The following is a 24,574-nucleotide window of genomic DNA, read 5'->3' on the forward strand; positions in this document are numbered from 1 at the left end:
GTAACCACTGGATGGCTGGAAACTTACCCAGCGCCCCACGCCACCACCCGGAACACCATCCTGGGCCTTGAAACCCAAGTCCTGTGGCGACATGGCACCCCAGAGAGAATTGAGTCAGACAACGGGACCCACTTCCGAAACAACCTCATAAATGCCTGGGCAGAAGAACACGGCATTTAGTGGGTCTACCATATCCCCTACCACGCACCAGCCTCTGGGAAGATCGAACGCTACAATGGACTGTTAAAAGCCACATTGGAAGCATTGGGAGGTGGGACCTTCAAAGACTGGGACATGCCTCTAGCAAAGGCCACCTGGCTAGTCAACACAAGAGGATCTGCTAGTCGAGCTGGCCCGGCTCAGTCAAAACCTCCACGTGCTGTAGATGGGGATAAAGTCCCAGTGGTGCGCATGAGGAATATATTGGGAAAAATGGTCTGGTTTAGTCCTGCGCCAGGCAAAGGTAAAGGCAAACCCATCCACGGGATTGCTTTTGCCCAAGGACCTGGGTGTACCTGGTGGGTGATGCAGGACAATGGAGAGGTCCGATGTGTACCACAGGGGGACTTGATTCTGGGTGAGAACATGCCATGAATTATGCGGTGCCTTTGTAAATTGTTATTTTGTTATTGTTAACTGCTAAATGGCAGCTGGACACGATGCAGATTGTATAGAATAAAGGGGTGGATTATGTCCTGGTTAAGCTAGGATAGGGTTAAGTTTCCCCAGCAGAGAGAGAGGGGGAAGGGATCTCCAGCCGGGTTATTCATACCATGCTGACGTCAGGTCCATGCGCGGGAACTTTTTCCTTGGTGGCTTTGGTGGCAGGGAGCTCACGGCGGGCTTGTTCCGTAACCATTTGCGGTATTTCTCTGTATATTGTTTGTCTTGTTCACTGTTATTGCTGTTTATTGTTGTTACCATTGCTACTGTTGTTGTTCATATTGTTTATCACACTGTTGTATTAAATTTCTTCTTATTTTAACCAGGGGTTTGTGCCTCACTGCCAGCCTGACTGGCTGAGGGTGGGGGAGCGGCAACAGCAACGTGGTCTCTGGTCCCGGCAGGGCTTAAACCACTACAGCAATATAGTGAAGTATCAAAATTGATTATTAGGGAGATTATAACCTCTGTTACATTCAGTAGCATGTTCAAGACTTCTGGGTATTTGCCAGAATTAAAAAAAAAAAAAAAGTAGTTGGCGTATAACTGACCTTGGCTTGAGTCAGTTGAATGGATTTGTTCAGTGTTTTAAGTTGCTTTGAGTCTATTTTGTAATGATTCTGTGACTACTGTGATAAAATTATTTAGATGGAACCTGTCTACAAAGTAAAGTTTAATGAAGAAACACTTCAATTTCTTATTTTCTTTGCTTAATTATACACAATTTTTCCTACATAAAAAAGTCTTTCAAGGCATGCATAGCAGCATTTCTGTGTTAGTTGAAGCCCAGTGTCTGTTCAGAGGTGTGTGATTCAGAGTTTGCTTACATCTGCAAGTCATTTAAAAGGGAATAATCCAGAACTAATCTACTTTGGATATTGTTTTTTTAAATGGATATCTTGTCATCATTCTGATTGAAGCAAGAATTGTTTCTATTCAGAGCAATTAAAATAATGACAAGGAAAATAATTGTTGAAGGTCATTCCGTATCAAAATAATCTACAGTCAGTTAAGACTGTGCTGGGCTTTTGAGAGAACCACTTCTGTCAAATATGTTCTAGAACATGGAGGGTGACTTACAAATTTATAATTCTGCTAATCATTAATCCTGTTTTGGATGCTATCCATAAATGCACTGTCCAGTTACTGTGTGCATCCAAGTGCACTGTAGTTGGGATTTCTTTGGTCAGCTGAGCACATGCTTATCCTCAAGTGCCCTCATTGTTCCACCTAGAGGCATACAGGGTACAGTTTACTGAATTATCTTCAGTTTCTTGATCTAAAATTTTGATTTGAAATGTAATATACTGGCAAGCCTTTTTCTTACAGCTGAAATAAGAAAATCTCTTATTATGTTTAGCAAGTTTGTTTTTTACAAAGTTTATTCATTGCCCGTTTGTGAGAACAGTACCTTTCCCTATGCTTGGAGATAATACTAGCATCACCTTCAGCTATGTCTAAACATCAAAATCAAGGCTCCAAACTTTGCTCACTGAAGCTACCTCCGTGCCTTTCAAAGAGTAATTCTGCTTGGTACTGGAAGAGATGTATGCAACAGAATTATATCATATTTAAAAAAAAAAAAAATGCTTTCAAAGGAGCTAGCAAAACTTCTAAAATAATTACCTTAGCAGTATGTATTATCATGTCACCAACTTCAGAGAGACCTATGAGTTGGCTTTTCTAGAGATACTTTGAACCAGAAGGGCTGGAACACTGGCACCTATGCCTGAGTTGACTCCATATGAGCCATAGCTCATTTGAAAGTAGCAGAGCTGCAGTGCGTTGTGCTGTATTCAGAATAAACCCTACAACTACAGGTTCCATCAAGTTTTTCCACAAGCAAGACTTATTGCTTCTGGATGTGCCCACTACTGTTTTGCTGATTAAGGATACCAATTAAACCCAGACACCAGAGTGAAAAGAGTAGGTGTATTTTACTGGTGATAACTGATGTAACAGTGTAATACAGAAAACATGCAGTAAGAAAAAGCAGAATAGTGCACTTAAAGCAACAAACAAGAAAATACAGGGTAATGCCTTAAATCATTACTACACGAGAGAGAGAATAGAGATTAAGAAAAATACATCACCACTTGCATATATTATCATCACCCAGACCTGCAGTGGCTGGGGAGCCCCGCTCACAGCGAGGATTTGGAGAGCCTGCTCCGACAAGTGGGAAATCCTACGCGGTGCGTCCACCCATAGGTGAGGCTTCCAAAGTCGCTGCAAACGGGCCCAGCCTTATATACCAGAGATCAACAAGCCAGAATAGCTGGCTGGCACCTTTGTTTTGTGCGGAAAATTTCTGGTTTCATTCTCCTGTTGGATTCCACCCAAAGCCTGGCCAGGGCTCAGGGGGGGAAACCAAGGGAGTTTCTAACAAGGCCAAACACGTGGGTTCTCAGCCCTGAACAAGGCTAAACAAGGCAAGCTGGATACATTCTCTCCTCACTATCGATTCTATTCTGTCTAAGCTGCATCTTTCACTAGCGAGTTTACATACTTTGTTAATGATTACAGACTAAGTTAGCAGCTTCAGCTTGGGGCCTGTTGTTCAGGCTTCAGTACTTCAACGCTTTAGCACTTTTTACATCAGCATAAGTGCATTGTTATAACTTAGTATAATATCTACTAGCACAATGTTTTTCAGTTATAAAATATACAGGATTCATCTATAGGTCAACTCTGGCTTGGGCTGGTTGTCCAAGCCTTCGCACTTCAACTACATATGCATGTTTCTCTGTCATGTATTACACGTTTAATGTCAGGGATTGACAGTATGTCACTGAGCACTGTTTTAGAGTACTTTTTGTAGGATACTTTCTCTTATCTTTCATATTGGCATGAAAGTTGTAGGCAGTCATCATACAAAACCTATTTTCTGTGTTTATTTTGCCTTCTCTACTGATATGACCAAAGTTATTGTTATCAATGACTACTCCTTCGTAGTGTGGAAAATATTGCAAGAAATTTTAGTCTTCAGATTTGTGAGAGACATGATTTTGAGCACAAAGGTTGGAAAAATAAAGCAGACATGACCTCAGCAGACTAGGGAAAGATGGAATCAGGTGGGGCCACAGCCAGAAAAGCTGAATGAAAGGAGTAAGAGTTCACATTGTGCCCTGTACAGTTGGAACATGTAATCAAAATTCAGTAGACCTTTGACTGCCAGAAGCTATATGTTCAGTTTCCTTTCTTTCTTCCATCTGCTCCACTGCCGCTACTCAGACATGAAGCCTTCATCTTCCCTGCTATGGTTCTGCCTATAAAAGCTAAAATATCACTCAGAATAAGTCAAACTTTCTTTTAGCAAATGAATCCTTGTTAGGCTGGCCCTTTTCTGCTTGCTGCCATATGGTTGCAGTTTTGGCAAAGTGGTTTTCCTCCAAAGCTGTTAATATCCTCCCTCCTCCAAGGGCAGAAAACGGAGAAAATATAAGTACTTAATTAAGGCAGAATTTTAATTAGATATGTGTAGGCATGTTGGCATAAGGAAGTTTTCTCAGTGGTAAGTTATATACTTGAAAGTATATACTTTAATTGTAATTTAGTGTCTGTTTTGCAGCAGTTACTTCCCCTTTTATAAATCTCCATATAGTTAAACTGAGCACTTTGCTAAAGTGGATTTGATTCATAGATTTTAATAAAATGAGCCATGCACCCTCTCTCAAAGTGGAAGACCGCTTAAGCTTACAGTTTTGAATCCACAACTCTAACTTTGCAATAGCCATCCACACCAACCAGGCTGTAAAATAAGGATAACATCACTTCCCTCCCAATTCCCACCTTCCCATTGAATCTGATACGCTGTGCAAAAAGAGTGAAATATCTGTAACATCATAAAGAGGACAAAGAAGAAAAGGCAGAGGGAACCTGACTCTGTAGCTAATAGAAGAGGGACATGATGAGAGGAGACAGCTCCAGCAGCTGGTTTCTGCTCCCTGTGCTGTTTGATGCCTCTTCAATAGGAAATGTGTATGCAGTTTGAAAATTTTAAACTGCAAGTCTGTGACATTTTTACCATCAATTATAGGACTACACTGTAGGGAACGGAGCCACACATTTGGGTTTGATTCCGCACTTCCTTCTGTCTTATTAAAAACTGCAAAGTGAATGTGGAATTTTAAGTTGCAATGGCAGAACTGCTATGGGGAACTCATGCAGCTGAAGTCAATACAAAATGTTATGGAAGGCAAAGGTGATTCTTGTTTCAGGCAAAACTGTTTACAGTCAATCATGTTCTCTTACAAATGTCACTCACTCTCACACTTGATACCCAAAAGCACCAAGGTATGCATGCATTTGTGTCCAAGTTGCCCATCTATGGTCACTTGTGTGTGACATGGAAGTCTGACTTGCATTCTCATTGCATCTCTTGGGTTCTTTTTGATTAGCAATAGCAAACTGGTTTTTGGATAGATCTTTAGGAGTCAACAGCTGTTATGATATGGTCCTTTTGATCCAAAATTTTGTTTATATCAGTGGTGCTGCTCATTGGTTTTGCTTCCTTATCTTGGATGTTATCTAGGGCTAGAGTCTCTTTTCCTTTTGGAATAACAGGAAGATGAATATCACATGCAATGTGCTGTAATGTTGTTGCTGTCTTATGGAGTATAGGGTCTTCTGCTGATAAATCATCTATGCTGTTGTTTTATCAGAGTACACTCCTTCTTGTCTTGAAAGAAATACATTCCTTAGTGTTTTACCCCTGTCAGCTGTGTCTTTGGTTATCAATACAGACCGCATCTTTAACCCTTTGTAGCACTGTTTCTTCTGGTGCTTTCACACATGCATTTCTATTCATGCATTATTCATACCAATCTTAATATTTATTTTACATATCTCTGCATTTTGAATTATTTGAATGGTAATGTAAGTGTGTGTGATCTAGAATCACTAGAAAATACTAGAGAACAGAAGCTATATAGCTGTAAAATATGCAGAAGAAATATTTTCGTCATTTATTTACTCAGAACATGATAGTCATAATGCATTGCATGCCACTGAACATACACAAAGATCATATAAACTCTACAGAAGAAATTGTAAATAATTGGATTAATGTTTTGTTGACTTCTGCATTGTAAAAGCCTAAACAAGAGATAAAGATGCATCTGTTTTAATGATCCATTGAATCCCAAAACAAACCTTAGAGAAGACTAGGCAAACTGCAGGATAATTTTAGAGCTTTCAGCTATGTTTTATAATAAATGCAATGGGAGTTGGATGCAAAAAGCTGCAAGCATTTATTTTAACTTCTGTTATTCATGTGTTCTTATTATATTGTCAGTTTTACCCCATAGTGTCATAAATGGGATATTCAGCTATATGCTCTTCATACATCAGTTAATCAGAGCTGGTTTTGAAACAACCTACTACAAATGAATACACAGGCTAAACTGAAAATACAGTAAAAATGTAAATCATCAGACCATATTTACCCATGTAGTCGCTAAATATGATGCATTTTTTTTTTACATTTACTCTCTCTGTATGTGCCTGTCGACAAATACCTTTTATCTCTGACCGTGATTTTTGTGTTCAATGGTATGCTTATTTTTTCCACAACTGTTTGCAAAGTGATTCAATCATTATATTCATAGACTTGAATAAATGATTTCTGGGATATGTCTTCTAGAAGGAATAGAGAAGACTGACAGCAAGCAGGGAAACTTAAGAAAATGGAACTATAATATCATAAATATTGACATTCATCAGTGAGTAGATGAATAGCCTAATTCTTGACAATTTTGTTTGTAGTCTACTTGTGACCATCAGATCTTATCATGCTAAATGTAGATACTCTGCAATAGGAATGCTTGAGCAAAGGAATCTTCTACAAACTCTTTTAATTGGAGGATTAACATGTAATTTTGACTGTCTTAATATACTGACTTTTCAGTGGTATTTTTCCTACATCAGATGTAATGTTTTAGTGAAACAGCATAGAATATTCACACCCCATTACAACAGTGATATTTTTCTCCTTTGGAAAAAGTTTGAACCTTGGCAGTCTTCTCAGTTGTACTGTTATTTCCAAGTAACCAAACTGTACTTACTATAGGTTTTTTCTCATAGAATTGATACAAAATATTTATTCTTCCTTGCAAAGCATATAGCAAAATGTTTGTCAGACCTAAAGATACTTTTTTTTGTTCTGTAGAAAGACTTAATTTCAGAAAGGATGCATACTGAACACCTACTATGTATTCTTTCATTTTGTTATTAACCTAATATCTGATCCTTACATTCTGCTGTTAAATATGGTTAGAAAAGAAGTCTATATGACCACACACATGAACAATTTATGTGCAGTTTGAACATACTATGCAAATATATGAAAATTCAAATAGTGTACTTAGAGCCTTGTTTCAGTATTTTTAAAATATTCTCACATTATAGAATTTCCATTTATGACTGAGAGAGACTGTGTTATAAAGAAGATACACATGTAAATAAGTACATATGGCATGAGCTAGACCTATATCATATTCATATACACCCATAATGGATGTTGTTTACCTTGACTTTAGCAAGGCCTTTGACACCATTTGCCACAGCATTCTCCTGGCAAAACTGGCTGCTCAAGGCTTGGATGGGCACACGCTTCGCTGGGTAAAAAACTGGCTGGATGGCCGGGCCCAAAGAGTTGTGGTGAACGGAGTTAAATCCAGTTGGTGGCCGGTTAGGAGTGGTGTCCCCCACGGCTCGGTTTTGTGGCCACTCCTGTTTAACATCTTTATTGATGATCCAGACGAGGGGATCGAGTGCACCCTCAGTCAGTTTGCAGATGACATCAGGTTGGGTGGGAGTGTTGATCTGCTCGAGGGTAGGGAGGCTCTGCAGAGAGACCTGGACAGGCTGGAGCCATGGGCTGAGGCCAACTGGAGGAGTTTCCATAAGGCCAAATGCCGGGGGCTGCCCTTGGGCCACAACAACCCCCAGCAGCGCTACAGGCTTGGGGAGGAGTGGCTGGAGAGCTGCCAGTCAGAGAGGGACCTGGGGGGGTTGATTGACATCTGGCTGAACAGGAGCCAGCAGTGTGCCCAGGTGGCCAAGAAGGCCAATGGCATCCTGGCTTGTGTCAGCAATAGCGTGGCTAGCAGGGACAGGGAAGGGATCTGACCCCTGTACTCGGCACTGGTGAGGCCGCACCTCGATGACCGTGTTCAGTTTTGGGCCCCTCACTACAAAAAGGACATTGAATGACTCGAGCGTGTCCAGAGAAGGGCAACGAAGCTGGTGCAGGGTCTGGAGCACAGGTCGTACGAGAGGAGTGGCTGAGGGAACTGGGGGTGTTTAGTCTGGAGAAGAGGAGGCTGAGGGGAGACCTCATCGCCCTCTACAGCTACCTGAAAGGAGGTTGCAGGGAGCTGGGGATGAGTCTCTTTAACCAAGTAACAAGCGATAGGACAAGAGGGAATGGCCTCAAGTTGTGCCAGGGAATGTTTAGACTGGATATTAGGAAGCATTTCTTTCCAGAACAGGTTGTTAGGCATTGGAATGGGCTGCCCAGGGCAGTGGTGGAGTCCCCATCTCTGGAGGTGTTTAAGAGTAGAGTTGACATAGTGCTGAGGGATCTGGTGTAGTTGGGAACTGTCAGTGTTAGGTAAATAGTTGGACTGGATGATCTTCAAGGTCTTTTCCAACCTAGATGATTCTGTGATTTTGTGATAATAGTTGTTTTGAGACAGAGTACAGAGTGGTATGAATACACAGAATGCAAACCTCAGAAAATCAGATTTTCATTGACTTCTAAGGGTGTGAAGCTCAGAAATATTGACAACTATTAGTAAAATGGAGAGTGAAGTGATATGATGTTTAATCATGTTTGGGGACAATGCTAAGAACTGTATATATTACTCTACAGAAAATAAAATTAAGTGAATAAAAGTTATTCTCACTTTAAAAGTTTGGATATACTTGCCTATGGCCTAGCCTTACAAAATTGCACTGACAGAAACAAAACCCATCAGAATTGAAATTAATCGGTTATGAAAGTTGCTTAAAAATAATATTACTCAGATTACCTCCTGGATTCTATTGGTAGTAAATGGGTCCCTAACTCTTAAGTGGTTTTGAAAACATTTCTGAGAATGATAATTTTAATGCTGTAATCTACTCTTCCTGGTCAATTCTCTCCTCTGTCGGACCTATCCGTGAAGTCACTGAGCTGTACATACTGTATCTTTTTGCACCATGGAATTCAATATTGCTGAGCTATGCCCATCTAGATAGGAGATAAAAGGATCAGCAAAGGTAAATTGCAGACTTCAGAACTTGAAAAAAATGGATTAAAATATTTTTCAAAGTTATTTCCTATAGGAATGAGGTCTTGCCTGTTTCTCCACTGAACCACAACAGTCCAGGGGGTGTGCTAATAATCTGTCATCTCCACAAGGACAGTTTGGCTGGGTTTCACAAATTTAATGCCAGAGTGTTTGTTGGTGTGCCTAAAAAGCTACAAGCTAATGGTGCCCTAATGTCTATAATGCTCTCATAATTATCCTACTGTAATTCCAGAGGTTAAGAAATATTTATTTCAAGCCATGTTAAATGACATGAAAAGAATGATGAGACTACTTGAGAGTTTTAGAATTCACTTGCTTAGGTTTAGCTTTTCTTTGCAGTTTAACCTGAACCTTGCAACTTTGTAATTTTTTATACCCATGTCTGTTAATACTTAATTCAGCAGATGTTACTACATTGAACAGCATTTATTCCTTAAAGTAGAATCAAGTTCAATACCAGGTTAAAAATGTTGGAATTAGCATCTTAGTGGATTTAAAAGTATCTGATGAAAAGGAAATACTTTAAAGAGAACAGAATATTCCTGACTTCTAAAACAGACTATGAAGACCATAAAGTGATTACTAAGGGCAAATCACTAAAACTTTGTTCAATATCTTTGGTGGTCTTTTGTATGAGATTATATGGGTATTACTCTTACAAATATGTTAGAGATGTTGGGGCCAGTGAGACTATGAAGAAGTTTATCTTCCATATATTATATAGAGATTTGAGTCTACTGAAACTGAATTAATAATGGTTTTTTGAAAGTTCAGTTGATTCACTCATGTTTCCTTCTTAATCTAGTAGTCTTTATATTTAAATAGGTATGAATCCTTGGAAGCTCACATTTCTAGTAATTGCAAGAACATCATATGCTGGTTAAAAATCATTGGCTTATTATAGAATTTACAGCACACAAAATTGTTTCTAGTTTTAGTTCCACCTACAGAAAATGAATTAATTTAGAATATATAACTAAAGTGTATTCGGTTGCTTTCTAACCCAGACTGTTAACCTGAGTTAATGATCATAACATGAGAATCAGTATTTTCTTGTTTCATTGCCTTATATTCAGGAAGATATTTGAATGCCTTCAAATCCTTCAAAAATTATTTGCTATTTACTACTCACCACCCCTACTTCATAACCCATGATATAAGGAAGTTCCCAAGTGTTTCTGCTTTTATCCACTGCTGCCTTTAGCTCTTTATTTTCAATTATTGAATTATTACAAATGTGAGACAACTGAAGTTAAATTATTGATTGCTAATATGAATTTTCATTAAATGCTAATAATAGTATTTAGTGTAAAGTTGTGAATTGTGGTATCTATTTTTAAAGCATATTTATTATTTATGACTTCATGCATGAATTTAGATAAACATTTTTTATGAACTCTGCAATTTCACTGCTTTTCTATTTATGGCATGTGATGGACCATCTCAGTTACTTATTGCTACTTCTGTTTTCTGGTAGGTGATTTGAAATATTTTATAGAACATAATTCCCAAGAATAAATTGTCTTGTCAGTATGCAGATCCCCCTATGTGCATATGAATATGGAATTATATAGAGACCAACCATTCTTCTCAAATTTATGCAAGCAAAAATCCATGTTCATTAAAGTTTTCAAAGAGCGAATAACAAGGAATGTAGCTCAACAGCTGTAGACCAGAATTTACAAGAATAACTGTAGGTGTTGGTTTTGTTTATTAAACCAGCTCTAGTTTTGATCTTGTTTGTAGTATAGAAAATAATCATTAACACATTACAAAACATTAGCAAAACCCATCCGATGATGACATTTTCAGCTAACCTGTACCTGTAGGACCACTTGAGCTCTTGCTAGATCCATTAAACTTGTCAAAGAAACAGTGGAAGAAGTGATGCCTGGAGTACAGTTTATTAAACATGTCTGGAAAATTGTAAGTCTATCATTCCAATTTCTAAAGCAAAAAGCCATGTGGGACTAAGTACAATGCCATGAGAGGTGTTTGCACTGTCTGTATGCATCAACACAGATTCCTCAAATAGGATCCAAGGCTCCGTCTGTGGGTAGGGGAGGCCAGTTCAGAGTTCCTATTCCAGAGGTGGGAGAATGATAGTCAAGCAGTTGGCATGAGGGAGCTCACAGACAGGATGAACAGGGTTTATATAACCTCATCCATATGCAAACGGTCCAGTGAGTTGCCAGAGCTGTGCCAGCATGCCACCCCCTCAAGTAACGTCTTTATTATTCATTGAAAGATGCCGCAGTTTTCTTTTGGTGTTGCAGAGCCTGTGTTAGCAGGGAATAAATATTACAGAAGGTGGTTATAGTTTTTATGTAATAAAGCAAGTTCCTACTGAGAATCTGACTTTGTCAGGGAACAGAGAGTGCTAGTTGTTCCCTAACAGCAGTGAGCTGTGCCCTCATGGTGCACAGTCCCATGGAGTCTACACCCAGGTGCTGGTAACATGCTCCATTGGCCACCCTAGACAGGCTCCTGAGAGATGACTCAGGTCCAGTGTCCATTGAGGGATCCCAGCCAGGAGCAAAAGAAAATGTAACATGGGTACCTAATCTGTGCAGGAGGCAGGGCTGAAGATGAGGCTGGAAAAAAGCCACTATGTATTTATGAAGGGTCCATCCAGGAGATGAGCTACCTACAGTGTCAGTCCAGCACCCATCAAGTAGTTAGGACCAGAGGCAGGGCCAGAGACTGGCGCTGCTGTAGCATTTCTGGAGCAGGGACTGACAGCCCCTAACTGAGCTGAAATGGTGTCCTGGGCCATGGGCGCAGTGAGGGAGGCCTGGCGGGATGCTGGACCTGGGCAGCAAGGCCCATTGGTGCCCTCAGAGCCCTGACACCTCTGGGTTTTAATCATTATTATCATTTTGTTTAAACATATCAGTGAAATGTGGTAAATTGTGTCTCAATTATATCTTATTCATTTCTGAGATTTTGAATGTTCTAGGAAAGAAATAGGCGAGGGGTAGTTCCATGTTATTTTTTAGCAAAGATCTTCAAGTTACCTCTGCTCCCATTTAAACACACTTTTTCTAGGACAGAGTTAGAGTATCATCTTTACAATTAGCTGCTGGTTAACATTGAAGAGCTAATGCATGTAGTAGATATAGTCCTGTATCTAACCTATTAAAATATTGAAGTTAAGTTACGATTACCTGAAATTCCTAAATCCAATCTATTCTTAAGTCTAGACAAATCTCAGGGGGTAATTTAATCTCAGATAAGTAATTTAATTTTAAAATGAACATTTTTTACCTGTTTTAAAAGGCTTGAAAGGGCAAAAGGGAGAAAAAATTAGTAAAAGGCAGATGTGAAACAAAACAAGAGATTGTGGTAGCTGCAGGTGAAGAATGACAAAAGAGCAAATGATCATAATTTACAAGGACAATAAGTAGATGTGAAATAAATAGGGAGTGTAGAAAAGGAATTATAAAATAAAGCCAGACAGAATGGGAAGAAGAGTAGGGAATTCATCTGATCAGATGTTCAGAGGAGGAGTCCACTCTAAAATCTGGTGCATGGGGCCAAGGGAGCCTCTGAGTCCAACTAGGCAAAATAAAACAGAAGACAAAGTGCCACACTGTCTCAGGTTGAGTCTGGTTTGTAGAATAACCCCAGGAGAAATCTTTAATCTTCCATCATGTATACTTTCAAGGTTAAGGATTTCAAAGATATGACAATCTACTGTAGGGTCAGTACAGGTGTCTCATTTCCACAGCTCTCCACAACAGGACCTTGCAGCAGTTACCAAATCTATGAAAATATGGTTACCATTTAACAGCTCTGTTTAACTTGTTGAGATATTTCTGTGCAGTCACTGTTCTTTCAAACCTTTTTTGAGCAGTTTCTTCAAATATTTCTCTGTTACCCATTTATGCATGTTTGCTAGTCCAGTGTTGCTTAGTGCAGGGCTGTGCAAAGATTTGCTCAAATTTGAAATTGTGTACTTTCTTTTTTTTTTTTTTGTCATGACAGAAATTATAGCATAAAAGATTGGGCTTGCATAGTATTTTTAGCAAGACTATCTAGTATACATTTATATATATATATAAACTTAGTATACTTGTTTTTAACTTTATAAAATCTTTACTGAATTAAATACAAAATTTTGATTGGTCATGGTGTCATGTAAATTTTCAAGGGTTTTTTTTTCTTGCTAGACGAAAACAGTGAAAATGATTACTCATAGGTGGTGAGTGTAGTGTTACTATTATCCTGTAAAAGTTCCTGAGGCAAGCACAGAAATTGCTCTGAGAAACTAACTCCTTTTTTCAGAAAAGGTTTTTAGCTTTCATTGAAGCCAGAATAAGGATGTACACATTTACCCCTTGGATGTGAATACAATTCCTGAAAAAATGACAGACAACTGAAAGCTCTTTGAAGAGCTTACACTAGATAGAGTAATTTCATAGTATAGTGGGGATCCACTGAGATTTGAATTCATATCACCTGCTCAACAGTGCCTCCAGCAGTAGAAGCTCCTTCAGTGCTCATGAAGAGGTGAAAAAATGCAGCTGAATTCTAAGTGCATCTTAACTATATCTTCCGAAATGCAATACAAGGTTACGGTAACCTATTATCCTTATGGTGGCATCCAAAGTGCAGAGAGACATTCCCTCCACTTCCTCCATTTCCCATGGAACAGAGTTACAGAGGGAGGGTGGAAGTTGAATCCAGCTCTTCCTGCAACCTTCTTTCTCCCAGCATATTTCATCAGCTACCAAACTGGCAGAAAAATCCATGAAGGACTATTAAGCATAAAGACACTATTCCTCTTTCAGGATGGTACTGAGCTGCAAATTGCTGGAAACTGGGAAAATGCTAGGAAAGAATCACAGTATGTCCATCTTACACTTATGCTCTTCTGTAGACATAGAACAGTAGCCACTGTGAGTGAACCTGGTGAATGGATGAAGCTAGACGAAGCTGTGGTGTGATCCAATGCAGTTGGTCCTGTGGTCTCACGATGAAACATCCACCTGTCCTTAAATAATTCTTGTAATTCAGTAGGTTGCACCATGTGTTTCTGTTATGTAAGCCAAGGATATAAATCTGTCTGAAGTTGTGGCTATTACAATGCTATATAATACAGTTTGATTTTCCTGTTGTCTTTAGAAAGAAAATATCCCTCAAATTTATTTGATTAAAATACAAAATCAGAATCTAGAAAGTCTAACTGTATCTCAAGTAATCTTGCTGTATTTTCATGTGTGTTACCATATACCGTATTTATACTGTGCAGCATCATAGTAACGACAGTCTTGAATAGAACAAGGTGCCCTAAGTCCTAGTCCAGTGGCCATGCCCTAGAAAACAGATGTTTTAATTTTCCAGTAAGATCTGTCCCTCATTCACTGAACAGAATAGGTTCTGAAGGAGGCTAAATCAAAGTTGCCAAAGCAATCAACCAAACGTGAAAAGTATCCTAACTTTGAAGTGTCTGTAATAAATACATGTTTCATGATGGATTGGAGTACTTCAACTGAACTGTTCCTGGGTAAATAATACATCAGCAGTCAGAAACACAGAGTTGCAGAAAGGTCAGTGGGGTTCACAAGTACAGTTCACTGTTGACAAATCATCTGTCAAGTAAAATGAATTGTCTTTGTCGACTTTATATTTATAGTTATTATAGATACAGTAGTTGTACTTAGTGGTAATGTAAAGTTACAATAAATATTGGTATAAAAATCAGAAAGGAACTGTGAGGATGATTTTCCTCGTCAATAAGGGTTGTTCCATTAGCCTTCATTAGCTGTGATCTGAGAATTATTTTTGTGTATTCTGAGCCACACATAAGCAATGGAATGTAACCTTTAGATTATAGATACTAGATAGTGTTATTTAAATTCAAGCTGTTTCTATTGATTTTGTTTTGTTTCTTTATATGCCATGAAAAATGTCTCTAAAAGTACTTTCAGGAAAATATTCAGCATCATCAAAGATGATCATCCAAAGTGGCATCATCATCCAAAGAGTTAGGCTGCTGACAGAAGTTACAGATTTTATGTAAGGCATCCAGTTTTTTCAGAGTTTTATGAAAAAGATCATTTAAAATCAAAGCATTTTGAGTAGCCTAATAATATAACTGAAATGCATAAGATAAAGCAAAATCTTGCATACACTTCTTGGAACCTACTATACTTCTCCCATAATAAACTTTAATTATATTGGTCTGCTGGATGTTAGGCATAATTTTTCTCAAACACCATCCTGTTCCTAGCTATTCTTATCTCTTCTCCAGGAATACATGTTGTTACGTTAGTTTATTCACGAGAACACCCAGTCACACTAACTCTGCTGTAGCACAAGTTCTGTCACAATATCAAGAGATAACTTTTTTATCCAGCTAAAATCATATACACAAAGAAGAAAATTGAATCCCATTTAGTGTTGGACAAGGCTGAAAGCTTTAACTAAAAAAAAAAAAAAAAAGTTTACAGTACTTACTCTAGTATCATTTTCTTCTGCAGCTCTGTTAAACTGTCTGCCAACTTAAAAGATTCATCCTTTCATATTGTGGTATAGTTTCCACTCAGAAATTTCTTGGTCAGTACCTACCACAGTTCTCCAGGTTTTGATTCCTTAGCACCAGAAATGTCTAGCAGTGTTTGACAGGTGTTGACCTACCTAAGAAAACGGTTTATAATAATCTATTCATAATGACTGGAGGAGCACCTCCTCTACAAATAATCACTTCATTTCTTTCTGTTCCTCACTTGAAAAATCAAGATAGAAAAATCCGCATTGTTAACGAGAGATAATAGAGACCTTAAATTCCTTTGTATTTAGAGCAAATCTGCCTTACAACATGTTTGAAATCATGTGCTCTCTGATATCACAGATTCAGTCAATTCCAAACCTCACAATAAAGATATTCTGAGTCTCATTGGGAACGAGACGTCTTGTAGAAATTATCGTATAGCATACCAGATGGCATCTTACTTGCAGACATCGCTTCGATGTGCTGCTTCTATTGCACTGGAGGAGAAAGAACCAAGTATTGCTATCCCTGTAAGAGACTTCTACATCAGTTTTCCTATACAGGAATAGGTATATCTTTTTTGATTGTGGTAGCGCAGAATGATTATGCTCTCTGAAATCAGAAAAGCACAGCAGTCTAAATATGTTGCAGGTGAGACCATCTCATACTGTCTGCATGGCATTTTTCAGTATCAGGACCAGCTTTAGGCATAAGCAAAGTAGGCATTGCCTGCAGCAGCACACTGGTGAGGCTGGCACTGAATCATAGACTAGTAAAATTAAGAGATAGCCTTCTAGTCTCAAAGCAATAGCACCTGCTTCCAGGTTCTGCTTGCACTGGCTCAGAAAAACTGTCCAAGTAGCCCAGCTAAAATAAGTCTCCTGGGCTGGTAAAGAACAAAGAGGTCTAAAGAGATGCAAATTCCCATAAAAACTCGATCCTAATGTCCGTATTCCTGGCTCTGCCTACTACTACCTTTGGCAGAAGAAGGAGGGAAAAAAGTCTTGCACATGACAGGATACTTCAGCAATGAGACGATAGTCAAGGATGAGGACAAGGCGGCAAACTGACTGTGTTTCTTTTTATTTTCCTTCCCCTTACTGAGCAACCTTATGTTGTGTTGATGGGTTCAGACATGTAGTTATACTGGCAGAGGACAGAGTTGGAGGGAAGTGCACAGTGGGACCAGCAGTGCTATAATCATCCAGTGCTGGGGCCATGGAGATATTTAGACACAGTACCAACAGCTACATGAGGAAATGTGTCTGGGGAGCCACTCAAAAACTGAATTTTGCCTATACTGTTGCTAGGCATTGAGCCAAGCACTTCTCATTGCTGGCAGCATAACTTCCGAGCTGTTTATAGTAAGGTAAGGAAGAAGCAGTTTTACCATGAAACTGGTATATTGATTGTTGGCTGTGCCTTATTGTGGGCAGAACATTTTTGTTATTGGGGGACATAGGATGCAGAGGCATTTGTTTCTATGCATGTATGGGAAATACAGAAGCCAATCATGCATAATTCTTTCAAAGAGTGGGATTGTGCTTCACCAGGTCTCTTTTCAATATCAATTTGGGGAAAGGGGAAGACAAAGTCAGGAATCCTTTTCAAATAAATTCATGATTTCTCAGTCAACTAAGAAAAATTCAGCAAGGATTTATTTCTCATCTTGTTTAAGATAATTTTCTCAATTTTTTCTCTGAAGAGCTTGCCCAGCCTTCAAAATTTGCTTACCCAAGGGAAGTCCACTATATTTCAACCTAACATAGCCTACCCTCCTCCTTACAACCTTGCTATTGACTAGGCACAACCCTGAAGAGATTATGCTCCATCTATGTACAAAGATATTGATTCAAAGTAGAAAAAACTCAGCAAATTAGGGAGCATTTACAGACATGTCTGAACATATGTATTTGTGTCTCCTTGAGACCTAGATTCCTATCAATTTGGTATATGTACTTTCTCTTAGAAAAAAAGAATTATCCATTAATCTGTTTGAGGTACATTTAGCTATTTGTGCACACTGCACTTACCAAATATGCTCTATATTGCATATATTCACATGCTATTGTTATTAAATATGTGAGGAAACTTCTAAGTTTCTTCAGCAATTACATATTTACCAGTTTTTTATAAGCTTTCAGTACTTTTTCAAGACACCTAATAAACATTTCATACTTCATGTAGCAATGTATCAAATCAGTAAGAAGACCTGGAATAATGTAAGACCTCATAGGCGATCTCTCAGACAATTTTCCAACCTCATGAAAGATCTTCTATGGCTCAACTAATATTATTTTGCAAAATCATTATGGACTTCAGTTTGCCTAAGATGTTCCACAAATCCAAGTGGCAATATCAGAATGAAAAGTTATCCAGTTTTAGTCCGAGGGCTAGTCAGGTTGGAGCTGAAACTCTTATAATATTATTAATTTTAAATATACAGCTAAGTTTAGAGTCTGTTATACGACTGCTCAAGGAGCCTCTGCATGTCACTTGCAGAGACTTTGTATTATAACGTGTTGGTCATACTGTAGGTTTGGAATTCTATGAAACAATTTTCTGCCATAATATCATCAATCCCAAATGATGCCCTTGGCAGATGTCTGTAATTTCCTTATGCCTGGAATTAAATTCCTCCTTAGAGATGATCATTATTTGAAATTCACAATGGACAAGAAAACCAAAGAAAAGTAATTAATGTGTTTAATAAATTAAGTTCTACCGGACAGGATTCTTAGAATTGTACCCTGAATATATGCATTTTCTGCCTTTTTTGCTAAGTCCTTTGATCCTGTTATGAAAAGCGAAAGTTTAGTAAATAGTTCTCTCAGGCCAAAGGTGTAAAATATTTCTGTCTTGAGAGAAACTGTCTCAAAAATGGAACATTGAAGGAAAACACATTGTGAACTATTTGGTTCGTTGTACAGAAAAAGAACTTTGCTTTCATTTTAAATCCAGCATCTTTATTAAATCTTTTCCAGATATAGTTGATAAAATATACATCCTCTCTAGAAATCATGCAAATCTTATATGCCTGCTATCATTCACATTTTTGTAAGAAAAGGATATAAATTTAAAATTTTATTTAGTAAAAATATTCTTTTAATTATTCATTTGAAATGGTGACCTTTTCAAGTTGAATTATTATATGTTGTCATGAAGTTTTTCTTGTGTCTTATAATATTTTACGGTTGAAGAAATCATGCAGATAATCAAATTACTTTGACTAAAATTGTTGTGCCATTTATGTCTTTTGCTGTACTATAGAAGAGAAACTGTGAAATGTATTCATCATTGATTCATTAAAGGGTTTTGCTATTATAAAAGCAGAGATGAAGACCACTACCTATCTTGTATTAAAAGGGGAAAGAGGAAGGCATAGTAAACCATTTTATAGGCTGTGGTTTATGTATTGCATTTCTTAATGTCTTGTGAAATGAAAAAATCTACAACAAACAGAAATGTAAAGCATAACTGGTATGAAGATTCTATTCAGATCTAAGTGCTTTAGGTTGCTTTTGAATCTTGCTATTTTCTGCATTTGTTTTGACTGCTCTCATCATTCAAGATTGACGCTTGGATGGGTGTGTAGGAGGAAGCAGCAGCAGCAGGCTTACAGCTTGCAGACAAAAAAAAATCTGCCTTATCTGATGGCTATTATTGAAAATGCGAGGTGTAGCCTAGGCTGGGTAATGAAGGGGAGCGAGCGAGGGGGAGCAAGAAGCATGGAGCTGCATACTGATGAGTGTAGGAGTACTTGATAAAAAGAATTCTTGCTGCTGGCAGTGCATTGCTCATTGTGGAGTATTCCAACAATCACATATAACGGAGAACAGCTTAGCTGACAGCTTGATATGCTTTTTTTTTTTTTTTTCATACTGTATGACGTACTGGTCTGTAGTAAAGATTAATAACTAAGAAATGTAGAGCTAGGATCAGATCTTACGCTATATACTGCCCTGTAAACTATGTTTTACTTCTGACTTTTCTGCTTGCTGAAAACATTAATCTGTCAAGCTGGCGGGCTCCTTTGATACCAACTTTCCCAGGAACACAATGTGGCAATGCCACCTCTCAGCCCAGGACTACCGCTATTATCCAGTGGATGGTTATTCGTTGCTTAAACGCCTCCCTCTTCACCCTCCTACAGGACCCCGATGCCCTGTCCAGACAGTGGGACAATGGTTGGAAAATATTGGGCTACCTCAGTATGAAAACCACTTGCTGGCTAATGGATTTGACAATGTGCAATTTATGGTAAGAAATCTTCTGTGCATAGCTGTGTATATATACACTGTAGCTGTCTTTTTTGTCTGTCTCTTACGTGCTCATAAAAATCTTAGAGCTATTCTGCATTGCACTGAAAGATCTGTTTAGTGTTTCACTTTTCTATGTCTAGCTAAACTAATATATAAACTGTCATTGTATAAACTTCCAAACTATACACATTACAAAATATTATAGAAAGAAATATGGTAAAAGAAAAACTGAATATTAAGATTCTTTCTCCCCTTCATCAATCTTCAGATTAAAAAAGATGCTCGGTTCTTTAATCCATTGCAGGATTTTCACAGTATGTAAAGCTGTAAACACCTCTGTCTGCAGTACATCACATTATTGTTTTTATTTAAACATTAACATAATTTTAATAATAATAATTAAATAACATGCAATGCCATTCTTGCATTGACAGGTATTTTAATAACAGAAAATTATTTAATGAAGTGTGCTCTCTATGCACATGATTCTTGATGTCTCAGTTAAATGCTTTTGCATCTTAGATAATCAGGCTGTGGGATTCACTTGTTGAAACTTATGTTCTGTGTGGAAAAGTAATGCATTCCTTTTAATAGTTCCATTTTCATGTTTTAATTCTAGGCATTTATCAGGAACATAGAAATGAAATAGAATTTTATGTACTTGAGGATTTACAGTATTACCATGCAGTGTAAACTAAGAGAGACTTGCCATGCACAAACTTTCCATAGAAATGAATGTTGACAGTAAAGCAAGCTGCTTACTTGTAAGGTTGTTATATAATCACTTTTCGACCTGCTTCAGTATTCCCATTATTTGAACCTCTTGCAAAAATCCTGACTACATTTCTTATAAAGTATCAGAGCTTAAAATATTATTAATCATTCTTTTTTTAAATATAATTAGTAATCATGGATATCCTGGAACAGTTCTAACTAACTTATCATAACTTACACTTGGCATATAAGAAACAGAAGTGAAACAGCATGAATGTTATGGCTATAAAATCATCACAAGTTGTGTTCTTCCTATTTCTTTTGCCAATATTATTATATGCCTTTGGGTTACTGATCAGAAAATTAAGACACAGATCTCTGCCATTTCCACATTATAATAATGTAGAGATTTCTTCCTGTTTTTACATGGCTGCCATGTGATCTTTTGCTTATATCAGTAAAAATCATTAGAATCTTCCTTTAAATATTGTCGAAAACAAAGCTGCAAGGGTGTGCTGTCAGCTCAGCAATGTAAAAAAAAAAAATCCAAAATGCGTTTCAAGCTACAGTTTCCCAAAATGTAATACATATTCTTATATATGTTGTGGTGTTAGTTACATAAATAGCTGATCGTTTAGTCTTAAAGAGATTACAGAAGGAAATTTTTCACAGGAGGCTGTAGGTGGCATAAATGCAGAGGGGTACACCTACCACAGGTAAATGATGAGCACCAGAGGAGCCAAAGAAACTGCCTTGGAGGGCTTTCCAGTCGTCCCCCGTCTGTGCAGAGGCCTGAGCCATGTTCTGGGGGAATTTATAAGACTTTCATTTCCTGCATCTCTTATTAGTATACTTATGTAAACATACAAATTATATATGAGATTCTGTTATTCAATATGCAAATCAAACTTTTCAGGTATCAGGCAGATTAAGTTATGCCTGCATAATTGCATATTAGCTAATGTTTTCCCGTCATTTTAATTTAAGTCTTTTCTGAAGTGGTTTGTTTTTAAATAGATACTGCAGGTAAAATACATAAATTCTCTTAATATTAGTTGAGGTAGCATGCGTATGTGAATGGAAGATTACTCTTAAATCCAATGGTTAAGCAAAAAGCTGGAAAATTGCCTCATAATAAAAAATGTATAATTTTAGTAATTTAATATGTCCTAATTGATTGATTTTACACTGTTCATCATTTTTGTTTGTACCAGAAACTGAATAGTTCCCATATTTTATCGGAAATACAAATGATCAGAAAACACCCATTTCTTTTCATAATATTCTCTGAATATATCAACATTATGTAAGGGAAACCTCTCCAGAAAATTTAAATGACTGTTTTAAAAATATTTTCCATTCTAGACAAAATACTAAAGAGAAAATTGGAAAGTATGTAAAAAAATGAGAGAAGACCTGCTATGCTAAGATAAAAATTCAGATTACTCCAAACTTAAATGTGTTGTAGTCTTCCTTAATATGAGAACTGCTTTACCTTCATTAAAATGATTTACATATTAATCTATATTTTAAAATCTTATTAATTGTTGCAGATAGGTTAGTTACTTTACATGGAATAACTCTAATACTTCAATGCAGTAAAAATCAGTTAGACATATTTCTTCTTCATTCTGTGCCATATTACTGCTTTTGTTTTTCTGGAAGCACATTGTGACCTGCATTTATTCATTCTGTTGCCTAAGCAACAACCATCACACTCCTATTAAGTATGATTTAGTAGTACAGGTCTTACTAGATGTTCAGAACAGGAGAGGGAATATCACAATGTTATAATTAATGTCCATGGAATAACATACATCTAAGAACGAATAGATCCAATTTATACTACTCAACAACAAAATTCTATTAATTAAATTAGCATTCTAATAAAAAGGTGTTTTTCAGATAAAAAGATTTCATGGTTAATCATTCATTAGATCATAGAAATTAACTTCTTGGGTTTAGTCCCCCCTGGGCATTAGGAAAGTTATTCACTAGACTGTGCTTTGAATTAGGAATATTTGTTTATGTTACCTGGAGTATGTGGACTTTATAGTAAGAAACAACCTGTTTCCTATTAACTTTACAGTATGAATATTTTCCCTAGTTCATTGATATATATATTTTTAAAATATATTGAAACATATTAAAAAATTAGTTGTATTTTCATTAACTACTTTATTTCTACTTACAGTGTATTTGCGCACATGAGAAGTGCAATTCCTACCTACTATTAGTGTCGTGCAGGAATGACACTTGCATAATATTTAATAGGCCCAAGGCAGATTCAGTCCCAAGACTTGGTTTATGTGTGCCTGTAGGAGTAGAATCACACTTGAATATGTGTGTATATTTATATGGAATCATTATTAACTTTGATAATTTGTTGTGTAATGGGCTGCAGTGTCCTTCAGATTGTAAAAATTTGTAGTGACTTTGTGCAGAGATACTCTATATTTGAAGATGCAGATGATGTAGCAGTTTCATAATGTGAAGGCTATTTTGCAGTTAAACTAAATCTAAATTGCAAGAAAACAAATAGATCCGTCATAAATTGCAGTATATAAACTAGATATAAACAATAAGGAAGCCTAATGAATCAGTGAACATCTTTTTGATGCATAGATCCCATGGATATCCCTGGGACAACCTATAATCTTTATGCAGACTTGCAGGCCTACATAACTGAGTACACTGAGAAAAAAATTAAATTGCAGAGAAATAGATGAAAATATACAAATGTGTGAGGTCACTAGGTCCTTGCATGCAGCTTTTTACAACTCTGGAGCTTCATCAAAGACTCCATTCTGGATTCACAGAGATAAAAGCAGTTCAATCAAATCACTGCCCAGTGGGAACTAGTTCTGATTAAGGACTGCATATGACTATCTATTTATAGGTTGTTCTAATCATTTAAGGTATTCTGAAATTTTATCACTTGCTTAATATTGCAATTTAATGAAGAATATCTCTTTAAAGGATTTCTAAAACACTGTATGAGAGAAACAGGTACCAGGCAATCAAAAGGTATTAACAGAAAAATATGGAGCATTTTATTTTATTTTTTGACATTCCAAAATATTTTTCACTAGTAACAGTTAATAACCTGAATTGGCATTTAGACACTAGACTTCCATTGCTTCTGTGAGCTTACAGACATATACCCCTTCAAGTACTTAAATGGTTTGCATTGCCTGAGGATCTAAGAATTGCTTAAGTATTTTTTTTTAATTCTCATTTTTTCACTGTTGGGAAACTGAGGCATAGCATGACTGCAGGGTGGAATTTAAAACTGCTTATACATTTGAGATAAGAGGCACTAGTTCTTAAAATAGCTACTAACATAATGTTTAACAGATCAATTAAGTTGTTTAAACATAGGTATCTAGTACCAATTGAGAACCTGTAATGAATCCAGGAGATCCAGGCAGGGCTGACAGATATTACTGAAGACCAGAGACAGCCAGGCCCTTCATGATTGGCATCTGGAGTCCAGGTGGGATACCACTGAGCATCTCAGATAGGTTTAGAGTCCCAATGCTTATGCAGCTGAAATGAATCTTAAATGTTTTATGTCACACAGAGCTTGTGACATATCTAGGAACTGAATATAGATGCTTGAGTTTCCACCTAGTATCTTAGTTGCATATGCATTTCTTTTCCTTCTAATAATTTTCGGTATTTGTATTCATCCTGTGAGCTTACCTGCACAAGTTCAAAAGGCATGGACTACCTTCGCAATTCCCTTTAGCTGCCTGTTTTAGGTTTAGTTTTGAGTTCAGATTTGACTTTTCCTTCTTCCTTCCTCTCCCTCTTTATTTCTTTGTTTCTTTTCTTTCATTTTTCACTAGGTCTGGAGGTTTATTAATTAGCTGAAATTTATCTGTAGACTGTCCTCTCTCAGTTGTCATTTCCCGGGATTTGCCCGGGAATACCCAGTAATTCTTACCTTTAATGTCTCTGGAGGATCTTAAACTCTAGTATATCAAGTATAAAGGACAAAAGCCATTTTATTTCTTTAGGGTGAAATGCACCTGAAATAAATTCTCTATTTGCATTGGCTCCAAGTCCCACGCTTGTAGAGACCACCACAGCTTTTATCCAAAAATACCTGGTGCAAAGATTGATGATTTGGGCATTAG

General features: G+C 37.3%; 1 protein-coding gene across 7 annotated transcripts in view; it reads left to right on the plus strand.

Annotated features, from left to right (window-relative positions):
- The window catches only part of ANKS1B (ankyrin repeat and sterile alpha motif domain containing 1B), a 467,048-nt gene that overhangs the window by 245,061 nt on the left and 197,413 nt on the right, over positions 1-24,574 (plus strand). For 6 of the 7 annotated variants that reach the window (XM_074902675.1, XM_074902676.1, XM_074902677.1 and 3 more), the window contains exon 1: positions 19,177-19,716. In XM_074902675.1, the coding sequence (XP_074758776.1) occupies positions 19,516-19,716 (201 nt within the window). In that variant the 5' untranslated portion in view covers positions 19,177-19,515. Of the gene's footprint in view, positions 1-19,176; positions 19,717-24,574 lie in introns of those variants that run through there. The other variant, XM_074902674.1, reaches the window with a different exon arrangement.

This window comes from Athene noctua, chromosome 3, assembly GCF_965140245.1.
Source record: "Athene noctua chromosome 3, bAthNoc1.hap1.1, whole genome shotgun sequence".
Lineage (NCBI taxonomy): Eukaryota > Metazoa > Chordata > Aves > Strigiformes > Strigidae > Athene > Athene noctua.